Source organism: Carassius auratus, chromosome 21 (assembly GCF_003368295.1).
Source record: "Carassius auratus strain Wakin chromosome 21, ASM336829v1, whole genome shotgun sequence".
In the NCBI taxonomy this organism is placed as follows: Eukaryota; Metazoa; Chordata; class Actinopteri; order Cypriniformes; family Cyprinidae; genus Carassius; species Carassius auratus.
In genome coordinates this window covers 8,622,639-8,644,822 of record NC_039263.1, presented here as the reverse complement: position 1 = coordinate 8,644,822, position 22,184 = coordinate 8,622,639, and the positions used below count along the sequence as shown (strand labels likewise).

Genomic DNA, 22,184 nt, shown 5'->3' with positions numbered 1-22,184 from the left:
TGCAAGGCGAAGCTCTCGATTTACCAGTCAATCTACGTTCCTACTCTCACCTATGGTCATGAGCTGTGGGTCATGACCGAAAGGACAAGATCCCGGATACAGGCACTCCGCAGGGTGGCTGGGCACTCCCTTAGAGATAGGGTGAGGAGCTCTGCCACTCGGGAGGAGCTCAGAGTAGAGCCGCTGCTCCTCAACATCGAGAGGAGCCAGCTGAGGTGGCTCGGGCATCTGTTCCGGATGCCTCCTGGATGCCTTCCTGGGAAGGTGTTTCGGGCACGTCCCACCGGGAGGAGGCCCCGGGGAAGACTGAGGATACGCTGGAGGGACTAGGTCTCTCGGCTGGCCTGGGAACGCCTGGGTATCCACCCTGAAGAGCTGGAGGAAGTGTGTAGGGAGAGGTAAGTCTGAGCATCTCTGCTTAGACTGCTGCCACCGCGACCCGGCCCCGGATAAGCGGAAGAAGATGGATGGATGGATGGATGGATATATATATATTTCCAGATTACAGAGTAAATAATTTAAAATGCTCTGTCAATTTTGATTGGACACATAAAATAAATACATAATTGAATTTGTAAAGGATTTATTTTTATTTGTTTATGCTCAACATATATTTGTGCTTTTGTAAAATAAAGAACATAAACAGGGTGTGCTCTCATTCTACACTGTCTCCATGAACTGCTTTTAAAAACGCATTACCAAAATGAACTGAAAATCTGTGAATAATTTATATATAGAATTTAAATATATATAGAAAGCCTGACAGGTGTTTGATTTTAATATTTTATTAATTAACTTTTTTCTTCATGTTATTCCAGACAGATTGGATGATTGTGAGATCAGATTTCTGTGTGGAGCACTGGCTGTTGTCAGACTCACTGGATTATGTTTGGAAATATAAACTGGTATTTACTACTGGCACACTACAGCAAAATATAGAAGTAACTGATTTAAAACCATTTTTTGTTGGTGAAAATACTAGTGGCCTAAAACTTTTGAACATTAAACACACACACACACACACACACACAAACACACACACACACACACACACGTATATATATATATATATATATTTACTATTTTCCCCCTCAAAATTAAATAAATCCATTGAATCAATATGAAAGTTATTTTTCATATTGAAACTGATGAAAATACACAACATAGCAAGTTGATCCACAAATGACATACATTCATCAGTCATCGCTTCCAAAATGAATTCAACGGGTCATCTTGTTAATGCTATAAATTCATTACAGCAATAAAATTAAATATAATAATGAACAATATCACATTAGACCACAGAAATTGCAAAATTACATTTCCCTTACATTCAACTTCCAAAAGTGCATTCATCTTTGCCATGTTACATTCATTTAGTTGACTAGTGCTATGTGCTGTATTAACAAAAACATAAATGGCATTTATTATAACACTGACAAGCTACGCAATATCACGTTCATAATCTAATGCAATTCATCTTGTATAGTGAAACTTGTCATCGATCTATGGCGCTGTATGTTTGTTCTGAAAGCACGTGGTGGTGATTTACGGGTAATGTTAATCACATAACCAGCTTTACTTTTTTACATGCAATTTATCATGCAGCTCTTATTTGTTGATTACAAAGTACAAAGTAGATGAGGAAAACTAGGATGCCAGGTTTATTCAGAGTGCTGCCATTACCGTCTAAAGTGCCTGGAATGGTGCACTGTAGAGGCCGACAGATATATCGGGCCGATTTCTGTCATTTTTTTAATATACTGGCATCGGCCGATATCTGTGTTTAGTAGCACCAATTTAAAGTTGGGCACATCGGCAGGCAGCCCCGTGTTATTGGCGCGGTGGAAAGTGTTGCTGCCGCATGTGATGGACCCCAAGCCAAAACTTTTGGAAGATTCAACAACAGTCCTGGGAGATAAAGGTAGTTTGTAACATTGGTTGTCACTCTGTAAATGAGGTGGAGATCTTGTCAGCTCCCACAAACACTGCAGCATGATTGAGGGCTACGCTACTCTTCCCCGCTCACAGACAGGACCATGCTCGGAGCGACAGCTTTCCTGGAGCTGCCCAGTATGGTGAATGACATTTGTTCGGAATGATGGTTTGATGCAGACAATAGCCAGGTTTCCATCCAACTCATTTGAATTTAGGAATGTCAGTATTTGATAATTTCCATGATCGATCATTGTTTAAATTAACAATCAGTTTATTAATGCTGAAAAATGACTCTGCAGCTGTATTATTATTATGTGCAAAAGCCACTTGGAAAAAAAGGTTTCTCAACCGAAATAAAGGGGTTTTAGTCTTAATAAAATTCTAGTAGCAGGACTGTAAAATGAAGAGATGTGATTATGATCATTTGATAAAATGAAGAGAGCACACCATACGTTTGAGATCATTTTACTTTGTTGACTGTTAACCGTCAAGGAGACCGCAGAATGCGCCTTTTTAAATGGTTTCGTGGTGCTCGTTGTTGTATTTTAAAATGCAATTGCAATGTTTTCAAATGACACTATAGTATTAAAAATAAAATGATCCCAAACGTAACTGTGGTGCTTGTGGCTGTGCTGCACAGTCAGTGAACCACTTTTTTGACATCAAACATTTTATCCAGGTATTATGACCAGTACTTTTTTTTTTTGATCCTGTTCTGCAAAATGTTTGATTTTAAATTTTTGCGTTCCGCCAGGCCTATTTGTTTTATAAAATCCGGCATTTACAGTGCATTAGATCATTACAATACATGAGTTCTTGCATATGAGGAAGAGCAAGCGCGGGTTTGGCTAGATGTATTTAGAGGCTATTCATCACTATATATATATATATATATATATATATATATATATATATATATATATATATATATATTACCTGTTTTATATATTTAATACTTGGTCAGTTGGATACATTTTTTATTTAATACCGTTCAGTGCACAAAATTAAGATTCGAGAGATGGTTCAAATCATTGTCAATAAATGATAAGTTTAGAAATGTTGTGCATCCACTTTTTATTAGTGTGACATTTTAGCATGCAAATGTAGCGGAAAACTTCAATATATTGGCCATAAAAATCTGCATCACATGATCTCTAGTGCACTGTGATTGGTTGATCATTCTGCAAAAAAGGGAGACTGGCATTTGTCACAGTTTGGCAAACAAGGGGAGAAAATATAACCTATCAACTCTGTGAATATCACATTTTGCGTAAAAATGTAAAATATAATTTTCAATACCAACCAGATACAATACTGATTTTGGCGGAAACTCGGGTTTATCACATTTTGGAACCAAACTCTTTATATACAGTATACATTTCTTTTGTCCTCAAATTCTGTCTTGTAACTTCTCTCTCAGGTACAGGTACATACCTGACTGAAAGACTCATTATGCAACTCACTATGTGGGCCTTTGTCTTCTCAGGTGTGAATCACACTATTATTCATGATCATTCACACGACTCCTCGCATACAGGCTTTCTAGACAAAAAGTGACTTAGAAAATTTAAATCAATATTTTGTTTTCTGTGAATGAGTGAACAGGATAATTTTCACATAATTTTGAAGCAAAACTCTAGGCTACAAGGTCCAATTCTCAAATGTCTTCTGAAGTAATTAGGGCCCGAACACTGGTGGTGTGAGGACCCCCTTGGAATTGCTTTGTTTATTATTAATATTCTCCCGCTTCTTCTTCTCCAAAGTGAATTGCATTTTTAGGGCCTAAACCCTAAAACTCATTTACATCTGATATAGGTTTCAGAAGTGGGTGTGGCAAAATGGCTCGATAGCACCACCTGTAAAATTTCAACAGAGTGGGCCTCGAGGTACATTTTACGTACATCCATGAAAATAGGTACACATTAGGGATGGGCATGTCTGCTTTTTTTTCAACCCGTGGATCTCACTTTTCTTAAATGATTTGACCTGCCCCGCAAGTAAAGTTACATTTCTTGACCCACCCGACTTACCACGTGCATCGGGGACATTACAGAAGTTACATTGCTGTTTAGACCTTCGTATTATAACCTTATCAAAGAACCTAATAAAATATGAAAATTAATAATCCAAATATTTAATATAGGCTATAGGGAATTACACTAGTGATGGTTCGTACATGATTGAATATTTTAGGTGAACAAATCGTTCTCGTTCACCGAATCCATTGACTCATATTTCTCGTTCACTGAAGTTCCTCGCTCCACAGCAGCTTTCATATAACATTATCCAGAGAAACAAATGTTAATGATAAATCCCCTGTTATGTTTGTACTGGCTACTGTATACAGGCCACCAGGGCACCATACAGACTTTATAAAAGAGTTTGGTGATTTTACATCTAAGTTAGTTCTGGCTGCAGATAAAGTTTTAATAGTCAGTGATTTTAATATCCATGTTGATAATGAAAAAGATGCATTGGGTTCAGCATTTATAGACATTCTGAACTCTATTGTTAGACAACACGTTTCAGGACCTATTCATTGTCGAAATCATACTTTAGATTTATTACTGTTACATGGAATTGATGTTGATAGTGTTGAAATTATGCAGCCAACTGATGATATCTCAGATCATTATTTAGTTTTGTGCAAACTTCATATAGCCAAAATTGTACATTTTACTTCTTGTTACAAGTATGGAAGAACCATGAGACTGCTTTTTAAGTTATCTTCCTGATGTATCCAAATTCCTTAGCATATCCAAAACTTGATGATGTAACAGAAACTATGGACTCTCTCTTTTCTAGCACTTTAAATATAGTTGCTCCTTTACGCTTAAGGAAGGTTAAGGAAAACAGTTTGACACCATGGTATAATGAGCATACTCGCACCCTAAAGAGAGCAGCCCGTAAAATGGAGCGCAGCTGGAGGAAAACAAAACTAGAGGTATTTCGTATTGCTTGGCGGGAAAGTAACCTATCCTACAGAAAAGCATTAAAAACTGCTAGATCTGATTACTTTTCTTCTCTTTTAGAAGAAAACCAACATAACCCCAGGTATTTATTCTATACATTGGCTAAATTAACGAAAGATAAAGGCTCAACAAGTGTTGATATTTCCCAACACCACAGCAGTAATGACTTTATGAACTACTTTACTTCTAAAATCGATACTATTAGAGATAAAAAGCATTAATCAGCATTAACCATTCAGCCGCCAGCTACTCGTTTTCTACTATAGGAGAGGAAGAATTGTATAAACTTGTTAAATCATCTAAACCAACAACATGTATGTTAGACCCTATACCATCTAAGCTCCTAAAAGAGGTCCTTCCAGAAGTCATAGATCCTCTTCTGACTATTATTAATTCCTCATTGTCATTAGGATATGTCCCCAAAACCTTTAAACTGGCTGTTATTAAGCCTTTCATCAAAAAACCACAACTTGACCCCAAAGAACTAGTTAATTATAGACCAATTTCGAATCTCCCCTTTCTGTCCAAGATAATAGAAAAGGTGGCCCCCTCACAATTATATTCCTTCTAAGAAAAAAATGGTATATGTGAGGATTTAGACCGTATCATAGTACTGAGACTGCTCTCCTTAGAGTTACAAATAATCTGCTCTTATCATCTGATTGTGGGTGTATCTCTCTATTAGTTTTATTGGATCTTACTGCTGCGTTTGACACAATTGACCAAAATATTATTTTGCATAGACTTGAACACTTTGTTGGCATTAATGGAAGTGCATTAGCATGGTTTAAATCATACTTATATGACCGCCATCAGTTCGTAGCAGTGAATGAAGATGTATCATATCGATCACAAGTGCAGTATGGAGTACCTCAAGGCTCAGTACTAGGGCCGCTACTCTTCATGCTTTATATGTTACCCTTGGGAGATATCATCAGGAAACATGGTGTTAGCTTTCACTGTTATGCTGATGATACTCAGCTCTATATTTCTTCATGGCCCGGTGAAACACACCAATTTGAAAAACTAATGGAATGCATAGTCGATATAAAAAACTGGATGACGAGTAATTTCTTACTACTAAATTCTGAAAAAACAGAGGTTTTAATTATAGGGCCTAAAAACTCTGCTTGTAATAACCTAGAACACTGTCTAAGACTTAATGGTTGCTCTGTCAATTCTTTGTCATCAGTTAGGAACCTAGGTGTGCTATTTGATCAAAATCATTCCTTTGAAAGCCACATTTCTAGCATTTGTAAAACTGCATTTTTCCATCTTAAAAATATATGTAAATTTTGTATAGAACATTTTATCTAAACATTGTATGTTTTAGATTTTAAAATATTGCTTATTACTTATAAAGCCCTGAATGGTTTAGCACCTCAGTATTTGAATGAGCTCCTTTTAAATTATAATCCTCTACGTCCGCTACGTTCTGAAAACTCAGGCAATTTGATAATACCTAGAATATCAAAATCAACTGCGGGTGGCAGATCCTTTTCCTTTTTGGCGCCTAAACTCTGGAATAACCTTCCTAACATTGTTCGGGAAGCAGACACACTCTTGCAGTTTAAATCTAGATTAAATACCCATCTCTTTAACCTGGCTTACACATAACATACTAATATGCTTTTAATATCCAAATCCATTAAAGGATTTTTAGGCTGCATTAATTAGGTAAACCGGAACCGGGAACACTTCCCATAACACCCTATGTACTTGCTACATCATTAGAAGAATGGCATCTACGCTAATATTTGTCTGTTTCTCTCTTATTTCGAGGTCACTGTAGCCACCAGATCCAGTCTGTATCCACATCAGAGCACCTAGAAAGGACCTCTACTACCAGGACCAGGACAACTAGAGCCCCAGATACAGATAACCTGTAAAGACCTTGTCTCAGAGGACCATCAGGACAAGACCACAGGAAACAGATGATTCTTCTGCACAATCTGACTTGCTGCAGCCTGGAATTGAACTACTGGTTTCGTCTGGTGAGAGGAGAACTGGCCCCCCAACTGTGCTCGGTTCTTTGCCGCTGTCGCCTCTGGCTTTGTTAGTTTGGGTCACTTCATCTACAGTGATATCATTGACTTGATCGCAAATAAATGCACAGACATTATTTAACTGAACAGAGATGACATCACTGAATTCAATGATGAACTGCCTTTAACTATCATTTTGCATTATTGACACACTGTTTTCCTAATGAATGTATTTTGTTTAAAGCGCTATATAAATAAAGGTGACTTGACTTGACAATAATTTCAAGAATGAAATTATTGAGTATACAGGGTCAGTAGACCAAGCATGTGAATCTCGATCAGCAATCCGCAGATACAAAGCGTAGTTATAGGTGCACATACACTTGTTTTCGTTATGAGACGACCCACGCATCACTAGTACACACGTGTAGCACACCATTACCTACAAAAAAGTATCTTGGTACAAAATCTAAAACCCGACAGGAAGTACATTATTTTGAATTTCTTGTACTATTTTTGTGCAGTTTTTGCCATTTCCATGCAAAAATAACAAACAAACAAACTCCTCCTACAGTTTTAATCGGATCATCAAAGGAAGTTGCTGTAACTAAGGCAAGCAATGTCCGATCTGCCCCAAACTTCACACATTTAACAAGAGTTCCATCCTGAACACATCAACATGCCCATATTAGGTTATAGTCATAGAGCCGCCTGCTGGCAACAGGAACTGTCATGTTTAACACTGATATGGACTCCCATTAAATTATTAAATTAATAAATTAATAACATTAAAACCTGTCAGCAAGTGCTAAATACACTGGCAACATGCTATAAACATACTAAAACATGCTAGCAGTACTAGCAGCAGGTTTCAGTTATAGACATACCGCCACCTGCTGGCAACAGGAAGTGACATTTTTTAACACTGTTATGGACTCCTAGCAACATAATAAAAAGCATCAACAAGTGATAAAAAAGCTAGCTAGTAACATTCTAGAAGCATGAAAAAACATGCTAGCAAGTGTTAAAAATGCTATTAATGCAGAGAAACATTATTGTAACTCGTGCATACATTGTCCAATCTGCTTCAAACTTTACAAGTTTTTATTAGAGTCCTGACCTGAAGATATCTACATGCTCATATTTGGTTTTAATTATAGTGCCAGATACTGGCAACAGTAAGTAACATATTTTACACTATTATGCACTATTAACAACACAGTTAAATATGCAATTTTGTGTGCTAAAGAATGTTATTAATACTTTGAAACAGGAAGTTGTTGTAACTCATGCATACAATGCCCAATCTGTCTCAAATGTCACAAGTTTTATAAGAGTCCAGGCCTGAACACATCTAAAGGCCGATATTCAATTATAATTATAGTGCCAAAAAATATTTACCATTTTATAAGCATATGGCCCAACGTTTGCTGTTCACCTATGGCCACCGGGTGGTGGTGATCCCGAGTGAGAGGGCCCTTTCATCACTGCTTGCGAACTTTAATGTTATGTATGTGTTTTATGGCTTTATTCAAGTGATTTAAAAAATATAATTATTTTCACTGACCACACAAACATTCCTTTCTCAAAAGCACAATCATGTATATACATGCTGAACACATTTACATTTAGCCCAGTTTGTGCTGATAACAGTGTTATTAGATTTAAGCCATTAATATGTTTATAAAAAAAGCACAAATGTCAGAGTTAATCAACACTTCTCCAGGCCCCCAAAACACCATTAGACCTTAGGGGATCAAGCAATGGTATTTCTAAAGAGTTGGTTTAGTCCAGCCCTTAACAGGTAAGTTATTTTAGGGTATGCAACTCAGGCCCTTGGCTGAAGGGGATAATGCTACCGACTACTGTCAAGAGGTCTTTGGGGCAACTCCCATGGCTATGTTAGAGTTGGTACTTAAGGCTGATTTATACTTCGCGGACCTATGCCATAGACTAATAATCAGTTTTCATAAATACTTCTGTGTCATTGTCCGTGTTGATGTGCAGTACACATACAAACTGCTAGTCTGCAGTGACCACAGGCTTGTTGCTTGTGTAACCCGCAGACCATGGCAAAAGTCGAAGAAAAAGTGGCTCATCTGAGAAGCATTATAGCTGTGACGTGGCAAATAAATATCAAATCAATAAATTATTTAAAACCAGGGCTTGAAAACGAAAAAAATAACTCATTCGGTTCACTCTGAGCAAAATCGATATGCTAACGTTTCTGTTCTGCTTTCCTCTGATATTGTTACCATTCCGAAACCGGTTCGGGTGGGAAAAATACTGGTTAATAACGTTTTTTTTTTTTTTTCTTTTAACAATATTCTTTGCATATAATTTGCCTAATAATAATATAAAAATAATAAAGTATAGTGTTTTCTTTACTCAAAAAGAAAAGGAAAAAATTGAGATCTAACGCTTAGTCACAGTCAAACAGCATAATCTCTAGATTTTGGCCAATTTTGAGAGTAAAAAAGTAAAAAAGAAAAGAAAATCTTAAGTCGCGGCTCACATCGCAACGTATCTGGATGCTAAAATGTTATTTATTATATAGTGTTTGTACTTTCAATTATTATTATTTAAAATAATCTTGTTGGTAAATGGTTAACAATCGGTTAAGGAGTGTCGGTTAGGAAAAATATCCGAAAATAACATCCGTCACAGTGCAAAGAATATAGAATAATAGTTACTGTATAATAAGTAATGCTGTATATGCGTTCAAAAGTCAGACTCCAAATTTCATTCTAAAAATTATTTTGAGGTTAATATATCAAATGAAAACTGTTCAGCTTCCAGGAAATTTGAGAAGCTCTGTTAGGCTATTTTAGTTCCCCTCACTACACAACAAATCATTTCAATTAACAGTATTTAGTAAAGAACAAGAATTACAAATATAAGAAGCTATAGCAATATTAATGACAAACCAAAACAAATTAATTTAGGCCAAAACGAAACTGAAACCAACGTTGGGTCTCTCATTCGATACAAAATCAAATGTTTCCGTATTTGCGATGTATTTGAATGCCAAATAAATGCCAAATGAATTGCCTAGCTATGTTTACAGTGTTTATTATAGCCTAATTTTTGTAAACATTTTGCGTCTGCATTGTCTATTTCTGAATAAAATAAATTTTTCTATATATATATATATATATATATATATGTTGTGTAGCGTATTTTAACCATGCAGCAAACCTTTTAAAATATTTTGATAATTTACTGAAAACAAATAAATTACTTTTTAAACCGTTTAACTGATTATTAATCGGTCAAAATTAGCTGATACAGTTTGCTGCATTCATGAACGAATCAGCAGAGTTTGAACAAGCTTTTGTCATCGTTGAATCTTTCTGAGATGTTTCCAAATGTTGAAATTGGGTTGCACATCTATCTGTGCATAATGGTGTCCAATGACTCCGGCAAGCAGAGCTTCTCAAAGTTGTGAATAATCAAAGGAGAGCTGCTGTCCTCTTTTCTTGGCCAGGAAAGGCTAAGCATGCTGGAGCTTAAGTGTCAAATGCACATGCACCAACGCAGAGAAAAAAAATAGGCCCTTTTTGTGCTGCAGAATCTCAGCCCAAATTTGGTCTTATTCCGGCCTTGAAGGCGGTGCATTGCCATTGAGACTTGCCTATGATGAGTTCACAGCTGAGCAGACATTTCACTCATTGTGTTTAGCATCACATTTGCATATGCCACACTGATGGAATTCGTGATTGGTTGACAGCAAATTTCAAATATTAAATGGAACGATAAAATAACATTATTGATCGGTTAGTGGCCATTTCAAATTTTCGATTCTGTTTGGAACTATAACATTTTATTTTTTTCCTGTTTCTGGTTCTGTTCCTGTCAAAATTTCGTTCGTTTCTGGTTTTCATTTTTATTTCTTGAACTGGTTTAGAGCCCTGTTTAAAACTACAAAAGGAGACAACGACAGAACAGGAGATGGCAGCATTCTTTCAGTCTCCACAAGGACTTGTACTACAGCAGATCAACATTGTTTGTCATGGACAATTACTAATGTATAATGCTATTTAGTATAATAAATGATAATACACTTTTTCTTTGCTTTGTGTTATTTTATATAATAAAGTGTAACAATAAAATATATTAAAGTGCACATAAACACACACAAAACTCTAGTACATACGGAGGGAGGGGTTCTAGCAGACCAATCACAGTCCGAATAGAAATGATCCATAGTTAGATTTTTTAAGACGTGCATGTCAGGCTAGATAGTGTAAGGGAGTGCGTCTATGCATTTTTAGTGCTCGCCGTGGTTTCTGGCATGCCTTCCCCTAAGCATGACAGCATGGGTATACCGTTCCCCATAGTGACCTCTTTAAGTAGAGGACACAGATCGAAGTTCCCTCAGAAGGGAACATCTCAGGCTATGTATGTAACCATGGTTCCCTGAGAAGGGAACAAGACACTGCATCCTCTTGTTCCATTGCCATGCTTTGGACACAAGCTTCAGACGAAGAAGCGGATGACGTGTTCTCCCAGAGCCATTTTATACTGTGGTCGTGCTGGGTGTTGACGTCACAGGCTGTTGCCGGCCAATGTTATTGTCGTGTTTAGATGTATGCTTCAAACACCGGTCATGCTGAAGGCATTCCCCCATAGCGAACTCTACAGGTTGCAGTGTCTCATTCACTTTTAGGGAACCATTATTACATACGTAACCTGAGACGTTAAATTTGGAATCTTACCTTGATGTTGTTAAAGAGACCAATTGATCTGCAAGGTCTCGATGTCTGTGGGTTTCCCTGGACTTCAATAGCTGTCATTTTGTTTTATCCCAAAATGTAACACATTCTGGAAAGAAAAAAAAAATCATAGCTATTAATAGTATCTTCCTTTTTCTCAGCAAAACAAATATGAATTCCCCTATTTTACATTTTTCTTTTTTCTTTTTGATCTAGAAATCTCCAATCTGCAATCCATTACATCTTGTTTACTGCATGCTTTTAAACGTACAGGGTATGCTTGTGTTTTTCAGCTTAAATATCATTATATTTTGTTCATTAATGTGCAGTTTTTTAAGGTTGTTTTTATGATGACATTTTTTTTCAGGTAGTTGGCTGCTCACACAAAAGCAGCATGGCTTAGTTCCCATCTGTTTCTAAGGAACAGGGAAAGAAGTTAAACTAGTATCACTATTGAGCAAGACTTTGCTCCAAAGGTGCCTTTGTCTTTACAGCTAGTGATTCGATTCAGTGCTTTCAAATATTTGAATTCAACACCAAAATAGAAGTACTGAGGAGAAAGTGTCCAGATAGAGGCTACTCAGTATAATACAACTGAGATAAAATTTTACTTATTAAAGAATGCATTCATTTCGACTTTTTAAGTATAAAAAACACATATAATTGATATTTCTTACGCATTATCAACATCTCTATGACCACATCTATATGTGCATCTTGATTAGCCTATATCATTGTATTAATAAAACTAAATTCAGTCCATAATTATGCCACATTCCAATTAGTGTGTCCAAGCTGTTCAAGTAAGTTGAGTTCATGAATTAACAGAAGTGTACTTACAGCTTGCTGAGACTGAAGAGTTGGAGAAAGTCTACTTTCACTTTAAGGAAGTTAGGTACAGTACAAAAAGTCTCGAGGTGGGCGGGCTTTCAGGATTGTGCAATCTCAGCTAGTACTTGGAAGTGATTTCATATATATATATATATATATATATATATATATATATATATATATATATATATATATATATATATATATATATATATATAAGAAAGACATATTTAACATAGTTTGCAAATCTATGCAGGTCTCATTACTGACGATGGATACAAACAAAAGACGGCTAAAAAGGTCTGACCAGCAGATGGAGACAAAGGACAGTTTTAAAACTACACTCTCTTTATATGACAGCATCGCATTCACAAGAAAAGACACTGGAAAAGAGTGTTGTTGGATTTAAGGTAGTCTTTAGTTTCTGTTCTGATATTGGTGGAAAGCATGTAAACAAGTGAGAAATTTGGTTATAGATCAGATCACATCTGATGATGGCTGACTCTCCTTCATTTGTCCCTAAATATATGAAGCAAGATAGCTTACTTGTTAATACCCTAACTGTTGTACAGTATATCTCCTCGCATAATAGTAAATTTCTCAGAGTTACATATTACACTTTTTTTTTTTAAGATAGGTACTCACAAGACCAATTTTAACTTGTCATGAAAATAAAATAATTTCAGCAAAGTCTTTCAAGTGCTATGGAACATATATGGACATATATAATATAATGCAGTGTAAATTTATTCATTTTAAGTTATTGGCTTGCATTTTTCTATCTATTTTTTCTATTTTTCTTGCATTGAAACATAAAATTACAAGTTAAATGGTGGTTAAAGGGATAGTTCACACAAAACTGAAAATTTTGTCATTACTCAAATGTCATTCCAAACAAGTAAAACCTTTGTTCATCTTCTGAACACAAATTAGGATATGTTTATTAAATCTGAGTCTCCAGCGAGGGTATTAACATGGTCAATATACAGAAAAAGTAAGGAAATTGTTAATAGTCCATGTAACATCAATGGTTCAACCGTAATTTTAAGAAGTTGCTGGTGTTGGCGCAGTGGATAAGGCACATGCCTTTGGTGTGAGAGACCCGGGTTTGAATCCACTGTGAGACACCAATGTGTCCCTGAGCAAGAAACTTCCAGTATGAAAAAGTGAATGTTATATTCAAAGGGTATTAAAGTGCGCGAGACGTGACTTCTATGCAAACCTCATGATAATGGTTAAGGTACATGAAAGGAAAAATTAGGGAATGTCAGGCCCTTTAAAAGTATTTTATATGACTTATTCCAAGTTTCTAGCTTTGTGTTATATATAAGGTATAAAAAAGTTGCTAGATTAAGCGGTCGCATGACAAAAGAACCAAAGGCATGTTTGTCAAACAAAGCTTTCAGAACATTCGGGCTACACCACACAAATCGCTTGCAATATGGATTTTAATAATTATGTAATATTGTTTATGATGCCTTTCTTGCCAAAATGATTATAACTGCTTATTTAAATTATTAATGCATTAATAAAATATTTTAGTAAAATATAAACATTTATATTTTATGTAAAAAAAAAAAAATTCTTTTAAGTGGTGCTTCTAGTCCCCCATACTGGTCACTGCATGTTTGCATTACTACAGTGGAGAATCATGACAACTTTTATTTTTGGGTGAAGTGTACAGATGTCCCATGGGCTGGAAGCCAGTGTGAGAGAGTTGCGGGTTCGCTGACAGACTGTCTTTTGACTCATTGGGCCACTGTTGCTACATCTTGCATTCACTGATCATGCACATGTGTTTTTATGCCTTGCCAACTTAAACATTTGGTTTTCTATGATGTACCGAACATTATTTTTGTGAACGCTGTTAACATTATCTGGCTGGCTGACATAGACCAGGTCTGGCGAAGTTGCAAGAATGACTTGTGATAGTCTTGAATGAAATGAGAATAGATGGGCCATAATTGACATCCTAATGCAAACATTTTTATGGTGAGTTTCTTTGCTCCAGCATAATGCTCAGGAAGGGTGCTGCATCTCGGTGCGCTCATAAGCCACCACCTGGGTTTGGGAAAGGACCTGGAGTCATGCCAGGGTCCGCCGTGGAGAAGGCCAAGCCAGCGACACATAGATTCCAGAGCTGTCAGGGCTCCAGCTCCTGCTCCGTAAGCATCTTCAACTGCTGATCCAGTCAGACAGCTGTGAGCTGCAATTCCAACCCGGATTTACGGGATGAAAACCATTATTTCTCAACTGAAATGCAAGATGGGTTTCTTGCACCGAGGACGATTGGACCAGCTCTGTGCAGTGACCCAAGACATAATGTTAAATCCATCTGTTCACATTCCTGTGGGTAGCTTTAAAGGTAAAACTGTTATTACCACACGCTGTACAGACCAAAAGTTTGGACACACCTTCTCATTCAAAGACTTTTCTTTATTTTCATGACTATGAAAATTGTAGAGTCACACTGAAGGCATCAAGGTCTATTTGACCAAGAAGGAGAGTGATGGGGTGCTACACCAGATGACCTGGCCTCCACAGTAACCGGACCTGAAGCCAGTCGGGATGGTTTAGGGGAAGACCATTTCAGGTGAAGCTCATCAAGTGAAGCTCATCATGAGAATGCCAAGGGTGTGCAAAGCAGTAAGGTATCAAAGCAAAAGGTGGCTACGTTGAAGAACCTAGAATATTACATATTTTCAGTTGTTCCATATATAATTCCACATGTGTTAATTCATAGTTTTGATGCCTTCAGTGTGAATCTACAATTTTCATAGTCATGAAAATAAAGAAAACTCTTTGAATGTGTGTGTGTGTGTGTGTGTCTGTATGTATGTATGTAAATATACATATATATATACATATATATATATATATATATATACAGTATTGTTCAAAATAATAGCAGTACAATGTGACTAACCAGAATAATCAAGGTTTTTAGTATATTTTTTATTGCTACATGGCAAACAAGTTACCAGTAGGTTCAGTAGATTGTCAGAAAACAAACAAGACCCAGCATTCATGATATGCACGCTCTTAAGGCTGTGCAATTGGGCAATTAGTTGAAAGGGGTGTGTTCAAAAAAATAGCAGTGTCTACCTTTGACTGTACAAACTCAAAACTATTTTGTACAAACATTTTTTTTTTCTGGGATTTAGCAATCCTGTGAATCACTAAACTAATATTTAGTTGTATGACCACAGTTTTTTAAAACTGCTTGACATCTGTGTGGCATGGAGTCAACCAACTTGTGGCACCTCTCAGCTGTTATTCCACTCCATGATTCTTTAACAACATTCCACAATTCATTCACATTTCTTGGTTTTGCTTCAGAAACAGCATTTTTGATATCACCCCACAAGTTCTCAATTGGATTAAGGTCTGGAGATTGGGCTGGCCACTCCATAACATTAATTTTGTTGGTTTAGAACCAAGACTTTGCCCATTTACTAGTGTGTTTTGGGTCATTGTCTTGTTGAAAAAACCATTTCAAGGGCATGTCCTCTTCAGCATAGGGCAACATGACCTCTTCAAGTATTTTAACATATGCAAACTGATCCATGATCCCTGGTATGCGATAAATAGGCCCAACACCATAGTAGGAGAAACATGCCCATATCATGATGCTTGCACCTCCATGCTTCACTGTCTTCACTGTGTACTGTGGCTTGAATTCAGAGTTTGGGGGTCGTCTCACAAACTGCCTGTGGCCCTTGGACCCAAAAAGAACAATTTTACTCTCATCAGTCCACAAAATGTTCCTCCATTTCTCTTTAGGCCAGTTGATGTGTTCTTTGGCAAATTGTAACCTCTTCTGCACATGCCTTTTTTTTAACAGAGGGACTTTGCGGGGGATTCTTGAAAATAGATTAGCTTCACACAGACGTCTTCTAACTGTCACAGTACTTACAGGTAACTCCAGACTGTCTTTGATCATCCTGGAGGTGATCATTGGCTGAGCCTTTGCCATTCTGGTTATTCTTCTATCCATTTTGATGGTTGTCTTCCGTTTTCTTCCACGTCTCTCTGGTTTTGCTCTCCATTTTAAGGCATTGGAGATCATTTTAGCTGAACAGCCTATAATTTTTTGCACCTCTTTATAGGTTTTCCCCTCTCTAATCAACTTTTTAATCAAAGTACGCTGTTCTTCTGAACAATGTCTTGAACGACCCATTTTCCTCAGCTTTCAAATGCATGTTCAACAAGTGTTGGCTTCATCCTTAAATAGGGGCCACCTGATTCACACCTGTTTCTTCACAAAATTGATGACCTCAGTGATTGAATGCCACACTGCTATTTTTTTGAACACACCCCTTTCAACTAATTCAACTAATTGCCCAATTGCACAGCCTTAAGAGCGTGCATATCATGAATGCTGGGTCTCATTTGTTTTCTGAGAATCTACTGAACCTACTGGTAACTTGTTTGCCACGTAGCAATAAAAAAATATAAGAAAAACCTTGATTATTCTGGTCAGTCACATTGTACTGCTATTATTTTGAACAATACTGTATATATGTGTGTGTGTGCGTGTGTGTGTGTGTGTGTCATGGAAATCTCGCTGTACTGTTGATGGAATATTGAAGTCGTATTATATTCTGTCAGTTTTAGAAGATTTTTTGTCTGATGCAAAAAAAACATAAATGTATTTTCTGTAGGTATTACTTCACTGTTGTCATTGTAAAGAAAGAGCTCTAGATAACAATACCACCATAAATGTCTTGAGCAGCTGTTTAGTGAATGCTTTTTCTGTTAAGTCTTGGAATTTGTGCGCGTGGGGGAGCAGGGTAAATAGCTATATTGTGGTATATGGTTCTGTAGTGATATTCTGTCTAAAGGGATATGAACTATGATAAAGAGTAACACAACTTCTGTTTTGGGAAGAGGCACAAGAAAATAGATGACGGTCCGAAGGCATTCATTTGATAAATTTACTTTAAATGTTTAGCCATTTTAGGAGGGTTTTGTCCTCCTCTCCCTGTCTTCTACTCTTTTTCTGTCTAAACTATCTAATGACAACAAATAATATTTGGAAAAAAGGGAGATGTTGGGCATTTTGACACAATTTGCAAAGCAATTTGGTGCTGATGGGTCAGTGACAAATAAGAGTATTCAAAATGAATGTGCAAAGTTTATAGAAAGGTATTCTCTGCATTCTTGTCAGCCTTTTTTATACCATTTTCCGCAAATATGCATGTCTCTGAATGAAATGTTTTGTGGTTAAACCATAAAGCAGGGATAGACAACTCTGTCAACTCTCAACACTGTCCTGCAGAATTTAGCTCCAACCCTTATTAAACACACCTGAACAAGGCAATTAGTGTTTTCGGGATTACTAGATAGATACAGGCAGGTGAGTTTTTATGAGGGCTGAAGCTAAACTCTGCAGGATAGTGGCCCTCCAGGACCGGAGTTGTCTATCCCTGCCATAAAGTATAAATCTTGGATAATACGAGATGAGCAGGAATAATACTGCAAAATTGCAAAAACTGGAGAGACGCTGAGCTTCGCAATGTATTCAGACCAAGATGGCGACGCGAACACATCGCGAGGCTCAGCGTCTCTCCAGTTTTTGCAATTTTGCAGTATTATTCCTGCTCATCTCGGGTCTGTTCGTATTGAACAGCTTTACTTTAACATCATACACCCGACAGGAGCTTTTGGATATCGGTGAGGACTTTACCAGCAGTTTTATCACCAATCTTCGACTCATCCCAGAGATCGCTAGAACACCCGAGGCTTCGCACTCTACCTGGCCGGGCGAAAGTGCTCGCAGGCGGCGTCAAGATCGTAAACAAAGGCGGGGGAAGCGCGGAGGTCTAAGAGTCAAGCTAAAGCTAACACCGCTCCGGCTCTCTTTACCCAGAATTTTCCTCGCTAATGTGCGGTCACTGGTGAACAAAATGGATGAGTTACGACTCCGCATCACCCACAGTAAGAGACTTCTGGACTGCAATGTCATGGTTTTCACAGAAACATGGTTACACAGCGACGTACCCAACAATGCTATTGAGCTAGCAGGACGCTACACGCTCCGGGCAGATAGAACGGCAGATGACTCCGGCAAGACAAGAGGTGGTGGATTGTGCATTTATGTCAACAAAGCTTGGTGTACGAACACTGTCATTGTTGGGAGACACTGCTCAGCTAACCTAGAGTTTCTCATGGTTAAATGTAGATCTTTTTATCTGCCATGGGAGTTCACTTCCACCATAATAACCGCAGTCTATATTCCACCGGATGCTAATGCCAAGCTTGCTTTGAACGAACTTCATGCAGCCATTAGTAAACAACAGACTGCTCACCCAGAGGCTGCTTTTATTGTCGCGGGTGATTTTAATCACTGCAAATTAAAAACTGTACTCCCCAAATTTCACCAGCATGTTTCCTGCCACACCAGAGGAGACAAAACTTTGGATCATGTTTATACAAACATTAATGGAGCGTACATCGCGAGCCCCCTCCCCCACCTCGGACAGTCTGATCACCTTTCTTTGTTTCTCACCCCTAAGTATTCACCCCTCATCAACCGTGTGAAGCCATCAGTGAGGACCATCAAAGTGTGGCCAACTGGAGCAGACTCTTTACTTCAAGACAGGTTTCAACACACTGACTGGAGTATGTTTGCTTCACAGGCTGCCTGTGGCTCTCACACGGACATTGATATCTACACCTCCTCTGTACTGGATCACATCAACTCCACCATTGACAGTGTGAAAACAGAAAAACAGATAACAACATACCCTAATCAGAAGCCATGGATGAACAAGGAGGTTCGACTTCTGCTGAAAGCCCGCAACACTGCCTTCAGGTCAGACGACGCTCAGGCCTACAGTAAATCCAGGTCTAACCTGAAAAGGGGCATCAAAAAGGCCAAGTACTGCTACAAGCTGAAGGTAGAGGAACACTTTTCCAACTCTGACCCCCGACGCATGTGGCAGGGCATCCAGATCATCAGTGACTACAAGTCAAGCAACTCCACACCAACAGTCAAGGACATCTTCTTCCTTAACGAGCTAAATTACTTTTATGCTCGCTTCAACAGCGACAGCAAGGAGATGGCCACCAAAATCTCACCCTCAGCAGACCACCAACCCCTTAAACTCACCTCCTCAGATGTCCACACTGCACTGAGCCGGATCAACGCACGCAAGGCTGCTGGCCCGGATGGCATTCCTGGACGTGTGCCTAGGGCATGTGCAGAGCACCTTGCAGGGGTCTTCACAGACATTTTCAACATGTCCCTCACCCAAGCAACTGTGCCAACATGTTTTAAGTCCACATCCATTGTGCCAGTTCCCGAAACACTCCTCTCCAATGTGCCTCAATGACTATCGCCCCGTAGCACTCACACCCATCATTATGAAGTGCTTCGAGCGACTGGTCCTAGCACACCTCAAAGACTGCCTCTCACCCACACTGGACCCACACCAATTTGCCTACCGCAGAAATAGGAGCACAGAGGATGCAGTATGCACAGTGCTGCACTCTGCACTCACACACCTGGACCATAACAACACGTATGTTAGGATGTTGTTTGTTGACTTCAGTTCAGCATTTAACACCATCATTCCCTCCAAGCTGACCACAAAACTTGGAGACCTGGACTTTAACACCTCCAACACCTCCCTCTGCAACTGGATTATGGACTTTCTGACCAACAGGCCTCAGCATGTTCGGTCAGGCCACACCCACTCCACCACCATCACACTTAACACTGGCGTACCACAGGGCTGTGTGCTGAGCCCATTCCTCTACTCCCTTTACACCCACGACTGCAAGCCTGTGAATGGATCCAACTCCATCATTAAGTTTGCAGACGATACCACGGTGATTGGCCTCATCAGTGACAATGATGAGACTGCCTACAGGGAAGAGATACAGCACCTGGCCACATGGTGCGCTGACAATAACCTGCTCCTTAACACCAATAAGACCAAGGAGCTCATTGTGGACTTCAGGAAGAAGAATGGAAGCACTCATGACCCCATCCACATTAACGGGATGGTTGTTGAACGTGTCTCCAGCTTCAAGTTCCTGGGAACCACCATCTCGGAGGAACTGTCCTGGGCCACAAACACCTCCAGCCTGGTCAAGAAGGCTCACCAGCGCCTCAGGACACTGAAGAAGAACCAGCTGTCTTCATCAATCCTGGTGAACTTCTACCGGTGTGCGATCGAGAGCATCCTGACCAGTTGCATCACAGTCTGGTATGGGAACTGCTCAGTGGCTGACCGCAAGGCACTGCAGAGGGTGGTGAAAACTGCCCAACGCATCACAGGGACACCACTTGCTGCTCTTGAGGACATCCAGAGGAAACGCTGTCTACGACGAGCTCCTCTCACCCTGACCACGGACAGTTTAACCTCCTCCCCTTCCGGGAGGCGTTTCAGGAGCCTCCGGACAAGGACCACAAGATTCAGGAACAGCTTTTTCCCTAAAGCTGTCTCCTTGCTGAACTCTGCCCTCTGACACCCCTCAACACCCTCCACACCACACATAGACTCCTCCCCCTCTTCAACACTCTGATTTATTTATTTATTCACAACAAGCAAAAAACAGTAACTTGTTATTACTTGCACTGCTGTCTGTTCATCCAGGAACACTGTATAATCCATTTGCACACTGAAATATTTTCTATGCACTTTACTGTCCATTGCAATACTGTAAATTATGTTCATAGTTCTGCCTATGGTGTACATACACTTTTACATAGCCCATCTGTATAGTATGTTAATAGTACACCTATCTGTATATCGTGCTTATAGTATTTAATATCTGTAAATTATGCCCATAATACTTACCTGTATAGTTATTGTACATATTATAGACCTTTATTCTGTACTTACTGCTTATTGCACTTCTGGTTAGATGCTAACTGCATTTCGTTGCCTTGTACCTACATGTGCAGTGACAATAAAGTTCAATCTAATCTAATCTAATCTAATATATATATTTTTTTCATTTTACTCACAATTTCTATATTTGCGAATGTACACTACAGCTACGGACATTTACTACAGCTTAATCATTAAAAAATAAATAAATAAAAAAGTTAATAAATTGTAAATATTATGTCTTTTGGGGAGTTACATTTTTACAACCTGAACCAAACGCTCTTCTAATTAGTATTTTGCACATTTGTTTTCAGTAATTTTGCCTGCAACCGGTGATGGCACCTGGTCCATTTTTTCTGCACTTCTGATTGTAATCCAACACTCAAGACCTCTCCATGTGAGCCTCTTGATTAGAGCAGAGAACTATACCCTTTGTTTGAGTGCCCGTGTGTCAGCGTTTGTGGCCGTCTGCAGGATATCTTGCCAATCGGTTGGACAGATCGGCGTTATGTTAACATTTTTGGAACATACAGTAGCTGGAAAAGCTTGTTGGTTCTCTTGCCTCTTTGCAGGATGACAGACTGTAAGATATTACTTTTTTGGAGAAACCTAATATCAAAAGACCATAACCAAAAGATTTACTCTTCTCGAGTCAAGAACTGTTTCTGTCAGTCTTCTGTTCATTATCTGGCTTGGCTCGGTGTTCATCATCAGTTCTCTCTTCACAGCAGTTCAGTCAGTGTACTGTTTGAGTACATTAATTACTTCGTTAACTTCGTTAAGTTAACAGCTTAAGTAATTTGTGGATTAATGCGTATTGGAGACGTTTAAAACGATTCAGTTGGATTTGGTGAACTGGTTCAGAAAGATCCGGTTACATCGAATGATTCATTTGTAAGA

General features: G+C 38.5%; 1 protein-coding gene across 1 annotated transcript in view; it reads right to left on the bottom strand.

Moving 5' to 3' along the window:
• The window catches only part of slco2b1 (solute carrier organic anion transporter family, member 2B1), a 33,753-nt gene extending 21,217 nt beyond the window's left edge, over positions 1-12,536 (bottom strand). The window contains exons 1-2 of the mRNA XM_026195724.1: positions 12,451-12,536; positions 11,614-11,719 (exon numbers count right to left, since the gene is read on the bottom strand). Of these exons, the coding sequence (XP_026051509.1) occupies positions 11,614-11,691 (78 nt within the window). The 5' untranslated portion in view covers positions 11,692-11,719; positions 12,451-12,536. The remainder of the gene's footprint in view (positions 1-11,613; positions 11,720-12,450) is intronic.
• Between the last annotated feature and the right edge of the window lie 9,648 nt (positions 12,537-22,184).